Raw genomic sequence first — 13,426 nt, forward strand, 5'->3', positions numbered from 1 at the left:
CCAGAGTTATAATAAAGAGCTATAAATATATGCGTTTAAGTTATTTTTGGATGTAGACCTTAATGAGGCCTATCTGGAAAAACTTTCGTAAAGGGATTTATGTATATGCAAATAAAACATTTTTGCATCGGATTTTATCATAATAAGTCAATTATTCAATGAAATATATGCGTTTAAGTGAATTTGGGAAGAGGGCTTTGTATGCATCCGATTTTATCATAATAATTTGAATTTGGGAAGAGAGCTTTGTATGGGAGCTGTAGCCAATAGTGGACCGATCCGAAAAAAATTCGTATTGAAGTTTTTCTCGATAAATTTATTTATCAATGAAATATGCCCGTTTAAGTAATTTTAGGAAGATGATCTTATATGTGAGCTATGACCAATTGTGGACCGAAACAAATCAACTTTTTTTATGATTTCTGTTCATATTTTATTTATAGATACACAGTTTTGAGTTGTAGCCGTTATATTTGAGGAAGTTATTACCGAATAATCCATACCCGGAAATATACACCTTTGCATGGGAACTATAAGAAATTTTGAATCAATTATTATTATTTTTAACATAATTGATCCCTGAACGAAAAAAATTGTGTGTGGCAAAAATTCGTCGAATTATCTTATGTAGTTTTTGAGAAATCTCCTTAAGAAATAGAAAAAAGGCTATTTTTTTTTTTTTTTTTTTTTTTTTTGAAGGTAGTCTGAAATTTGTACTCATAACTTTTTACGTTGTAAACCGATTTTGCTGATTTTCAATACCAAACTGCTTAGGGCAACAATGAGTATTTCCAATGAATTTGGTCTAGTTGTTTGGCTTAGTTTTAACTTAGGCGTGTTTTAACCATACAGACAGTCGGACATATATATATCGACTCAGAATTTCATAAGGATTCAGAATATATATACTTTATTGGGTGTCAGATGAATATTTCTTGATGTTACACACGAAATGACAAACTTATATACCACCACTGATGGTGGAGGGTATAAAAAGGAAAAAAAATATTTTTTTATAAATTTCAATACATATTTTGAGTTTTTTTTTTAAGATTCAATATGTATTAAGAAAATTCAGAAAGTACCTTTTGAAGATCGAACTTATGAAGATAAATTTAAAATTTATGAACAAAAATATGAGTGAACAATATATAAGCCTAACTAACTCTTTTAAATATGCTTCGTTTTTGATAAAAAAAAATAAATATGCTTTTTCTTCCAATTATTTAGAACCCATTTCGATTATTTGAAGCAAGGCTGGCATCGTACCAATACAAAGTTTAAATACATTTTAGATGCAGTATTTAAATCTTGCACACATGTAAATAAAGAAGGTGCAAAGTTTTGTTTCAAGTAAGTTTGCTGTTTGTGTAAATTTTATTAAATAATTTCGACAGACATCAACTTTAAAATTGCTACACTGATTACTTATCGATGACGCTTACTTACGTACTTTATACCAGATTATGGGCTAACGTACGCCCATGTTCTATGACCTAGTCTATTTGCTAGACTAGAGGCTAGTTAATAAATTAATCATTTGACTATTATAAAGGTTATTCTTAAATTAGTCAATCAGTGTTATTTATATTGCATCTATATATGCGGGTACGTATACGTAATGAATGATAAAAAAACAGTCATACGCTCTGCCAACGGTTTTTAATACAACGAACGAATATTTTAATAATATTTTTGACGTTACACCATTATTAAAAGAAAACAATCCCCCTTATTTTTCACCTGGCGTTGAAAATATTTTCATACAAATTTTTGAAAATACAAAAACAATTAATATGAAATATGAAGTTGAGTGAGGAAAAGGTTAAATCCCTTTATAATGAATTTCATCAAATGGAATGTTAATCCGCATAACACAATTTCTCTTGTTTTACTTCAGCTTTTGTGTAAAATGTAGTTGGCACTTCTGTCTCAATTGTAAATCAGATTCCTATCTCGTCTGACGTTTCCTCTGCGACTCGATTATACCTACATTGATTGATAAAGTTTATGGTTCGTTACTGTTTAAGAATTCCTAGTTTCTTTAGCCTTGAGTTGTTACATTTAGAGATGTTTTCGCTGTGTGTGCCTGAATCTTTTATGAATCGTTTTGTTTTAGTTTGATTTTAATTTCACTTATGATGAGCTAATGATCACTATCGATGATCGCGAAATCCATTAAAGTGCTTATATATCTTCTACTTACGTATATGTTATAACTGAAGCTGCCCGTAGGTGATATCTATGATTATTTGTGTATCTTGATTGATAAAAGATCGAGCCACCGATAATGAGCATAACAGTTAAGAGCCCTTTAGACGAAATTCCATCCGTATAACAATAAAGAGAATAAAAGTCGTATGATTTATATTTTTAGTGTTTATACGATTGGTATAAAACGATATAAGCCGATGAATAAGTTTTTATATATCAAAGTTTTTTTTTATAAGGAGGCTTTGTCTTTCGGCAATGATTTGAAGATCGGTAATACCCACTGGGTGTATACATCATGTAGAATCCTTTGTGTATAGTTAATGTTTTTTTCATCACCTCTATGTCTTTTTTTTTCTTTTTAGGGGATTTACAAAGTGTTCTTTTAAGTCATCAATAAATGTATTTACTTTTTATTTCAATACAAATGAAATATACACATTAATATGTACATATGTGTGTATGTTTTTGTACATAATTAATGATCTGTTGTGTTATCAAATTAGTAATAAGTGTGTTAAGAATTTTTAAATTACACCGTTTGCAAATGAACTTGAAAATTTTTGTTTTCTTTAAAAAAATCTACAACAAGTACATTGCCATCAGCACACGAATTTTAATTTTATATATTTATAGTTTGTTTTAATTGCAATTAGGAAATGGTGTATAAATACATAATTGTGGTTTTAAATACAAAATATTTTTCACTTACGACTCAGATTTAATCTTAAATTCAAAGTGTTTGGATAGTTTCAATAATCTGCCAATATGTTTATGCACAATTATAAAAAATGTTTATATTTATTGTGTATAATAGTGATAACAATTGGCAAGACTTCAGCTGATCTTGAAGAGGTGTGGTTTTTGAGTGAAAAAAATAAATTGTATTTTTTAAGTTATTTTTTTGTAATATAACAAATGTTTACATTTTTTACAGTGCAATAAAATTATTATAGAAGGAGGATCACATGCTCTTCAAAGAATATTCGCTGACTTTAGCGAAATGAAAACAACAATAAACGAATTAAAGTCAAGGTAAAATTTTGATAATACCGAAAATTAAAAAGATTTTGTTAACTGAAGTCCTATTGGGAAAAAATATAATACACAGAGAATTACCGTTCTTAATGCACAGACATATAGTAAACGGACGCGGTTAAATCGACATAAAAGCTCATAAGATTTATAATTGGGTAGGATTAGTTAGTCATTTTATCAGTCACTTTTAAACATATACTTATGATCCCAAGAACATAGGTAGTCCTAAAAAACTTTAAAAGTTTTTTAATTATTTAAGAAATTAATTTTTTATTTTCAGTATTCAGGAATGTCGGGGAGATATTGATACCAAAACAAAAGGTGAGTCACAGAATATTTTAAACAATATAAAACATTTAATTTTCATAATTTTATTTCAAATATGCTTCTTTACTTCATTTAGCACTACCACAATTGGATTTACGTTACGATAGTTTACCACAAAAATGGTAAGAATATATACTACTTAATCTAATCTATTAATATGTATACATATATATCATATATATATCATATATACAGAATCAGGAAACTTGGACAGTAGATGTCTTTTTGAATACGTTGATCCACAAAGTTGGTTAGTGAGTTAGTTAAGAATGTATTTAATTAGTTAGTTAGTTAGTAAGTTACTTAGTTAGATAGTTAGTTAGTTAGTTAGTTAGTTAGTTAGTTAGTTAGTTAATTAGTTAGTTAGTTAGTTAGTTAGTTAGTTAGTTAGTTAGTTAGTTCGTTAGTTAGTTAGTTAGTTAGTTAGTTAGTTAGTTAGTTAGTTAGGTAGTTAGGTAGTTAGTTAGTTAGTTAGTTAGTTAGTTAGTTAGTTAGTTAATTAGTTAGTTAGCTAGTTAGGTAGTTAGTTAGTTAGTTAGTTAGTTAGTTAGTTAGTTAGTTAGTTAGTTAGTTAGTTAGTTAGTTAGTTAGTTAGTTAGTTAGTTAGTTAGTTAGTTAGTTAGTTTGTTAGTTAGTTTGTTAGTTAGTTAATTAGGTAGTTAGTTCTATCGTTCATTCGTTAAGCTGGAAAGATGATGTATGTTACATTAAACTAGCCGAAATTCAACTAGACCTCCATCTGGCGCTCCTCCGTCAGTGATTAATATGAAAACCATGACCTCCTTTTGAACAGACTAGAACACTAGCCTCTCAATAAAATATTTACAAATGTTTACTTTTTCCCCACAAAGTGTCAAGGAAATTTTACCTAAAGATTGTGGCTCGGCCACAGCTTGCACGCAGCGTAGTGGAATCTACAAAATCCAAATCGATAAGTACAGTTTCGAACCATTTTATGTAGAATGTGATGCCGAAACCGAGGGTGGTGATTGGCTGTTAATACAAAGACGTCATGATGGCTCAGTGGATTTCTTTCGCAACTGGGAGGAATACGAAAATGGTTTCGGCGATGTTGATGGTGAATTTTTTATTGGTTTGAAAAAACTTTACGCTCTCACTAACTACAATGGTCCACAAGAGTTACTGATTATAATGGAAGATGCAAATTCTACTGCTGCATATGCCAAATATGATACATTCGCCATTGGAAATGATACGGAGATGTATAAACTAAAGAAATTGGGAAAATTTACAGGATCTGCAGGAGATTCCTTAAAAGGTCACTTGGGTATGAAATTCACAACAAAAGATCGTGATAATGATACTCATGCTACTTTAAATTGTGCTGCGCATTTTACGGGGGCATGGTGGTATACGGCATGTCATAGTAGGTGAGTTGTTTGACGTGGTTAACTATTTGTTTGGAACTATATACATAATATAATGTACATTAATTTACATATTTTAATATCATAGTAATCTTAATGGCAAATATGGCGATAATACTTATGGCAAAGGTATCAATTGGAAGTCTTATCGCGGTCATAATGCATCGCTAAAGTATACTAAAATGATGATACGTCGACGTAGAACTTCCTCATAAAATATTTGTAATTGTTTATACCTAATTTATGTTTTAATAAAATGATATATATTTATGAGAATAGTCTTATATTCAAAGTGTTTAATTTCAAAGTGTTTAACGTGAAAACCGTGTATCAGTCTTTAAACCAAGCACACCTTCCCGCAAATTTAGGTTTAAACCAAATTCAGTTAGACCAAGGATTGCAATCACACCAAGTTGGGGTCTTTCATCAAGGTAATAACCTGACAGAGGGTGTCTGTGTTTTAAAGAGATCCACATAAATGCATCATCTGTTTTCTGTATAATTCAATAAGACACACATTCGGGAAGAACACTATATAAAATCAGCAAAATCGGTTTATAAATAAGGAAGATATAAGCAAAAATTCAAGACAACTTCTGAAAATTTCATAAAAAATTTAGATTTTTAGTGCATTTTGAGACAAACGTAATGAATTTACTAGATAAATTTTTGGTACTCTTTTGTTCTTAAAAAGGTACTCATTGAATTTTCTACAATATTGAACCTTGAAATATAAAATTCAGCATGTAGAGTTCAGAGTAAGTTAGAATCTATGTAATGGGACATTTGATACTTTTTCGTTTTTAAAAAATACTTTTTGAATTTTCTATAATATTTAACCTAAAAACATTAAATTGAATATGTAGAGTCGGTATTCGGTGAGAACATATAAAAGGGAACTTTTTGGTACTTTTTCGTTTTTTTAAAAGGTACTTTTTGAATTTTCTATAATACTGAACATAGAAGCATAAAATTACGTAATTATGCAAATTATAGATTTTTAGGTACTTTTTTGTTCTTTTAAAGGTATTTTTTAAATGTTGTATAAAAATTAACCTAGACATATGAAATTAAATACGTAAATCCCGGATTAGTTGAGGACCAATAAATGGGGAACATATTAAAAGTTTCTCGTTTTTTGAAAGGTTCTTTTTTAATTTTCTATAAAATTGAATCTAGAAACATAAAATTAAGCATGTAGAGATAGATGGAGGGAGTAATAACCTATAAAGGTGAAGGGTATATAAGACGACTACTCACATTCTTGATATTTTACAAGAAATAAGAAAGGAATTAGATAAACATAATTTGGTTGTTTTGATCAGTTTAGATTTTAGTAGGGCATTCGAGTCGATATCACATGAAGTGCTTCTGAATAAATTATTTAATGAGTTCAAATTTACGAAAATGGCTTGTCGATTAATTGAAACCTTTATAATGCAAAGAATACAATTTGTACAAGTAGGTCTAAATCGGTCATCAACTAAATGTATTTCAAGAGGTGTACCCCAAGGTACTATTTTGGGCCCATTGCTATTTTTAATTTATGTAAATAACATCATCTCGTCAGTAAGCGCATTAAAGGGATATATATATGCTGATGATTTGCAGTTGGTGGGTGTTGCGAAAAATGAGGATGAATTAAGCAGAATTGTTAATTATGATTTAGAAAATATTCGAAGATGGTGTAATACTAATTTTATTGCATTGAATATTGCGAAATCAAAAGCGGTTAACTTTAATTATATGCAGGGATCTAATGTGATACTTAGGGACATACATCTTCAATTTGTTTCATATTTAAAGGCTCTAGGATTTTATATTGACAAGGAGTTGTCTTTTAGTCAGCACATAAATGCTACTATTCATAAAGTTCTTATTACATTACGTAGACTTTATAGTATTCCCTGTCACCTACCTATTGATATCAGGAAAAAAATGGCACATGGCTTATTAATGCCTCTAATCTTATATGGAATAGAAGTTTATAGCGGAATATCTACAACTAATTTTTTAAGGGTTGAAAGATGTTTTTATAGGATTATAAGATATATATATGGTTTGCGAGTTCGAGACCATGTTTCAGCATATGTATATGAATTTTTAGGATGCAGTTTTAGAGATTTTGTCAATATTAAATTGTTATTGATGTTTTATAAAATATACAAAACTTCTTCACCATCTTATCTTGTATCAAGATTTGTTTTTTCACAGTCAACCAGGACTCACAGTTTATTATGCCCTACATTTCATACAATATTTATGCAGAGATCATTTGTGGTACGTGTAACCAGATTATGGAATTCAATATTACCATATGACAAAAGAAATTTTTCTTATTCTGTGGAACAATTTAAAAAAATTATCTTATTATTAGTTAATGTCTAAACCGATTTGTTTACAATAGTTTTGGTTATCACTTTCCTGAATTATATGACCCATATTCGTGATAGGGATAATAAAATATGTATTATATTATATTAATACATGTATGTATACTATATATACTTATATTAACATAACACATTATTTAAGTTATATTAATAATATAAAAACTGTCAAACACTATACTTAAATCAATTTGGCCTTTATTGGCTTACGATTTATTACATGAATAAATAAATAAATAAAAAATAAAAAAAAAATAAGATTTAGAACAGCCGAACATAAGGCCCTTATTTGCTCTAATGCATTTTAAATGCTCGTGTTAAGTACTTGCCTCCAATGACATCACCATGTTATTGTCTAAGTATATTTTAGAATTTTAACCATTTACATAGTAATGAAAGTTTTTGTTGGGATATTGTATATACGGTACTTTACAAATCAATTAGATTTTATTATAATTAAATCTTATAATCATTTGTATATTTTATATACATAAATTTCTTATTATTTAAAAGAAATAAAAAAAATCCCAAAACAACACTAAACAAGTGAAAGTGCTATATTCGGCTGTGCCAAATCTTAAATACCCTCCACCAGCTCCTATTAACAGTTTAGTAATTGATCAAATATTTGTAAAATAAGTTTTCTCATGTTTTTGAATAGAAAAACTCCAACATTTTAATAACTTAAATCTGTTACAAATGCAAAATTTATAGAAAATTAAAAACACAATTTTCTTTCATATTTTAATAGCGCCCTAAAATATGATAAAATATGTGTGTCAAAACGATCTTTGTTGATTTAAGAACAACAATAGATGATCGTTAAACAAATTTACATTACCTTTTCTGTATATAAAAGTAATATTTGTACTAAATTGTGTATGGATATCATTATTTGTATATGAGTTATATCCGTTTAAGTGCATTTCTGAATAGAACCTTGTACGGGAACTATGACCAATTATGGACGACAAGAAAATATCCACAGTTACATTTCTATGGCCTCCGGTAGGTTAGTGGTTAGTGTTCTAGTCTGGTAGACCGGAGGTGGTGGGTTCGATTCCCACCCGTGGCACTGGTTAAGGAGCGCACAACAGGCCCGATAGAGGCCTAGGTGTATTTCTTCGGATTTGATGTGTATACATCCTCCTTTCAAACTAACTAACTAACTAACTAACTAACATGCAAAGAAGAAATATTTTCATCTAATTTTGTATAAATATCTTAAGTCATGTGCCTTTTAGTGATTTTTTGTGGGGACCTTGTATAGGAGCTATGACCAATTGTGGACCGATCGAAGAAAACTTTTACGGTAACATTTCTGTATTTTGTATAAATATAAGTAATATGCGTTTAAGTGATTTTCGGGAGCAGACCTAGTATGGGAGCTATAACCAATTGTGGACCGATCGGATGAAAACTTTAACGGTAACATTTCTGTATACAAAAGTAATATCTGTGCCAGATATCGTATAAATATCTGAATTGGGTAATGAGTTATGAGCGTTTATGTGATTTTTGGGAGGGGACATTGTATGTGACCTTTGATCAATTGTGGACCGATCGGAAAAGCTTTTTACACTAATGCTATGTATACACGATTGTTACATCAACATTGTCAGTAAAATGTGCAGAAAATGTCTAATAATACTGTCAACTTACGCATTTTGTCTTGCTATATTTTAAGTAATACTATTTCTGACAACGTTGCAAAAGAAAATTTGTAAATTCAGACAATTATTAGACATTTTCTGAACATTTTACTGACAACGTTGTAAGATCTGACAACCGTGCAACACGGCTTTGAAACTTTCGTTTACAAAATCAATACATGTGCTAAAACTTGTATCGATATCTTGAAAATTTAGTGAGTTATGAGTGTCACTTAAACACTCCGGGAGGGGACCTTGTATGGGAGTTATAACTAAATATGGAGAGATCTTGAAAGTTTTTCTTTTGTATGAATTCTATTGATATAAAACTTTAATTTGTAAAATTTTGTGAAGATATCGATATTCTAACTGAAGTTATTAACAATAAACACATTATCCGGGAAAATATACATTTGCATGGGAGGTATATGAAATTGTGAACCAGTTTCGCCAATTTTCAACCGGTATCAAGCTTTGATAGAGAAACAAAAGTGTGTTTTTGTTAAAATTACATTAAAAGGTGTAAAAAATCGTAAATTTTTTTGAAGTAATTTTAAATTTTGATTCACATTTTCTACCGATGTGAACCGATTTTGCTCATTTTCAATACCAAACTGCCTAGGAAAATAGTGAATCTTTTGGCAGAATTTTATTTATTTACTTAGCTTAGTTTTTAAATGTGCATGTTTTATGCAGACAGACGGACGGGCGGATGAACATAGTTAAATCGACTCAGAATTTAATAAGGATTCAGAATATATTTCTTGCTGTTACGCACGGAATGACAAAGTTATATATACCCTCTATTAGCACTAACAGTGGCGGAGGGTATAAAAAACATACGGAACTATATCGACTTTGTTATACCCTAAATTATCAAATCTGGATCTACACATATAATATAATAATTTAGATGAAAACAAATAATATAGAACATCAAAATATTGATAAAGGGCCCTTCTGACGATCACACTTTACATACGATAAGTCTAATGAAAAAGTAAAATGAAATTCCATCCGTATAACAAAAAAGAGAATAAAAGCCGTATGATTTATATTTTTTGTGTTTTCACGATTAGTGTAAAACAATTAAAAAGTCAGATGGAAACAGCTGTTTCACTTTTTTATACGTCTGATCTAATGAGACCGGAATGTTTTTTGAATCATTTAAAAAAATGAAGAGAGCGACTGTCAAATTTTCCATCCATGGTTTCATTACATATTGCGTTTAGATCGTATCCGTACTCTTCTACAGAAAATTTTGACAGATCATATTACTTGTGTGATCGTGTAAAGCCAGCTTAAGTTGGAAATAATTTCATTCTTTCGGAGCTCATATAGTGTAGGAGATAATCGTAATTGTATATTCATACTACAATATTTTGTTGTATTTAAATATTATCAGTAAAATGTCTTTGATGAGTATTTAGTATTAAACGTGCGACTCAACTAAACAGATCATAAAATTGAGATGGTTTATTTTAAATCATTTTGCATATGTCTTGTCTTAATAAGTTTTATATTTGAAATATTATCATTGGAAAATAATGAGGTAATATTATTTAATAAATAAATAATTAATTTGATCACAAAATGTTAATAAAAATATATTACAAAAAAATTTACTTCATGCCGTTTCAGTGCAACAAACTTGTTATTGAAGGAGGCGAACAGGCTCTTCGGAAATTGTTTAGCGATTTTACTGAAATAAAAACAACAATGCAAGAATTAAAGGCAAAGTAAGTAGAGAGAATCAAACAAAAAATCGAAATTCTAATAGTCGATAATACTACTTTTTTTTAGATTTGAAGATTATCAAGAAACTAACGAAACCAACAATAGAGGTATGTACTAATTATAAAAATTTCAAGTATAGCAAATTTTTAATAAAACCATATTCCTTATTTTAACTAGATCTACCAATGTTTGATATACGAGTTGATAGTTTACCCCAAAAGTGGTAAGAAGTTGAAGACATTATATTCAAAACATAATTATATATAAAAACACATTCTCAGCCAACGCGATTCTCTGCCCAAAGATTGCGCTGAGGCCACTGCTTGTACACATCGTAGTGGTTTCTATAAAATACAAATTCCTCCCTACACAGAGCCAGCGTTTTATGTTGAATGTGATGCTAAAACTGATGGTGGTGATTGGATTGTTATACAAAGACGTCAAGATGGTTCTGTTGAATTCTATCGCAATTGGGATGAATATCAACTGGGTTTCGGTGATATAGATGGAGAATTCTTCATCGGTTTACATAAACTATATGCTCTTACCAACAACAATGGTCCCCAGGAGCTGTTAATCGAAATGGAAGATGTAAATCAAAAGACAGCATTTGCCAAATATGATGCCTTTGCTATAGCCAACGAAACGGATATGTATAAACTAAAGAAATTGGGAAGATATTCTGGTACTGCTGGTGATTCCTTGCAAGATTCAGTAGGTTGCAAATTTACTACAAAGGATCGTGACAACGATCGCCATGGCGAAAATTGTGCCGTTATGTTTGTCGGTGCTTGGTGGTATAAATCCTGTCATTTGAGGTGAGTTTATTTTTGGAAAAACTTAATTGAATATACTTCTGATTGATTTGTATTTTTTTACTTTAGCAATCTTAATGGTCAGTATGGTAACAATGAATTTGGCAAAGGTATAAATTGGAAAACATTTAGTACATACACCGCTTCTCTAAAATATGCCCGGATGATGATACGTCGTCGTAGGTTTTAGTTTTCTTATGTCGAATTTTCATTATTTAAGATTCAAAATAAATGAACTTTTGATTTAAGTTCTCTGAACTGTCATAACATTATTTATTTTTTTTATTCAATTGAAAAACCTATATTCGGATTGGTCGATTCTTAGATACCCTTCACCTCTTAAGGGACCTTCTCACGATCATACTTTTCGTACGTAAAGTCTATTGTAAAAGTAAAATGAAATGGACAAAAGAGGAGTAAAAATTGTGTTTATACGATTGGTATAAAACAATATCTAAAGTATGATGAAAACAGTTGTTTTTACTTAAAAATACATCACTAAACTGATGCGATTTGCTTGTCTTTTGTAATCATATCAAAAAGTGAACAGAGCGATTTGACAGTTATGTTTTCCATCCGTATTTTCTCTTAATGTGTGGTGGATTCATTAGACGATCCCATCAGTCAAAGCGCTGTTGTCGTTAAGTTGTCTAGTCCACGTACAACGTCACTGAGTGGATCGTCCGTCTGTACATGCTTTATTTTGGGATCGAAAATAGGGAACCAAAATAATAAAACAAACAAGGATGAGAGTACGGACACGACGGAAGGTGTGGTTGACCTGTTAGGTTGGACAGTACATGGTAGGACGATGACGTTACCCTTACTGACCTCCATGCCAGAATTGTTGAATATGAGGGTCAAGTATTGACTAATTTAGGCGTGGAGTGCTTTCTGAAGGTGTCATGTGAAACCTTCTTCTGGTGAAACCGGTGCCACACAAATGTTGGGGAATTTATCTCTGTCTGACGACGAGTTTGTTAGCAGTCTGACTGACAAGATAAAATCCCCTACTGAAGAGGAAAATGGGTTTCAAAGGGGACTCTTGGAAAAAGGCCTCCACAGATCGTTAGGCAAGTAGGCGTGGAGGAGAAGCTAAGCGCCCCTCAACGAGATATTGGTAATGCGGCACGGAATTTTGAAGTCTCTCGTCTTTCTGTCTAAGATGACAAAGGTAGATTCTTCAAATTTCTCATCAAGGGTGAGGTTTCTTCTCAGAATGCACAATCTGTAGTCTGCTAAAAGTCAATGAAGTTGGTGCCTTTCACAGCTGTGGTGCCACCAGTTAACGTGGTTCTTCCGCGCAAATTCTTTTTTTTAGAAAAGAATAAAGATTTAAATGTGAAAAATATAGTAAATTGGTGTTAGTTGGTTAGTTAGTTAGTTCGTTAATTAGTTAGTTAATGGATCTGATTGGTACAATTAAAGGTGAGCTAATGTTCATCAAAACCACATAGTATTGCAGGGTGTAATTACACTTAAAACCTCTTTATTTAGGTTTTTTAATCATAAACGTTTTCTAAGTATGAAAGGAAGAAATACTTGTAAAATGGTACTTTAATATAATGAAATGTATTTATATCGTTTTGTTTCGAATTCTTATCAAATTAAAATTAAAAAAGTCCCAAAGTATGAAGTGTAAATAATGGTCGACTTTTTATATACACTTGAAACCAAAAAAACAATTAAGATAAACGGTAGAATGTTGTTGTGATCGTACTTTCTTTATCCAAATGTTGTGCAACTTATTAAATAAATATGTAGTTGTAAATAACAATCTTAGTTGAAGTAGCTCAATTTTTCTTACGGAAATATTTTTTCAAATTTAATATTTAGAACATTAATAAGGAGAGTTTAGTATTAATTTT

General features: G+C 30.3%; 2 protein-coding genes across 2 annotated transcripts; both read left to right on the top strand.

Annotated features, from left to right (window-relative positions):
- The first annotated feature begins 2,909 nt into the window (after nt 1-2,909).
- LOC111682441 (fibrinogen C domain-containing protein 1-A-like) lies at nt 2,910-5,248 on the top strand. The gene is made up of 6 exons (XM_023444400.2): nt 2,910-3,066; nt 3,149-3,246; nt 3,530-3,570; nt 3,653-3,698; nt 4,428-4,967; nt 5,053-5,248. Exons 1-6 carry the CDS (start codon nt 2,980-2,982, stop codon nt 5,177-5,179), a joined length of 939 nt encoding a protein of 312 aa, XP_023300168.2. The 5' UTR covers nt 2,910-2,979; the 3' UTR covers nt 5,180-5,248.
- Nucleotides 5,249-10,417: 5,169 nt separating this feature from the next.
- Nucleotides 10,418-11,830, top strand: LOC111682447 (fibrinogen C domain-containing protein 1-like). The gene is made up of 6 exons (XM_023444405.2): nt 10,418-10,558; nt 10,648-10,745; nt 10,810-10,850; nt 10,921-10,966; nt 11,025-11,561; nt 11,628-11,830. Exons 1-6 carry the CDS (start codon nt 10,478-10,480, stop codon nt 11,746-11,748), a joined length of 924 nt encoding a protein of 307 aa, XP_023300173.2. The 5' UTR covers nt 10,418-10,477; the 3' UTR covers nt 11,749-11,830.
- Nucleotides 11,831-13,426: the final 1,596 nt, after the last annotated feature.

This window comes from Lucilia cuprina, chromosome 4, assembly GCF_022045245.1.
Source record: "Lucilia cuprina isolate Lc7/37 chromosome 4, ASM2204524v1, whole genome shotgun sequence".
In the NCBI taxonomy this organism is placed as follows: domain Eukaryota; kingdom Metazoa; phylum Arthropoda; class Insecta; order Diptera; family Calliphoridae; genus Lucilia; species Lucilia cuprina.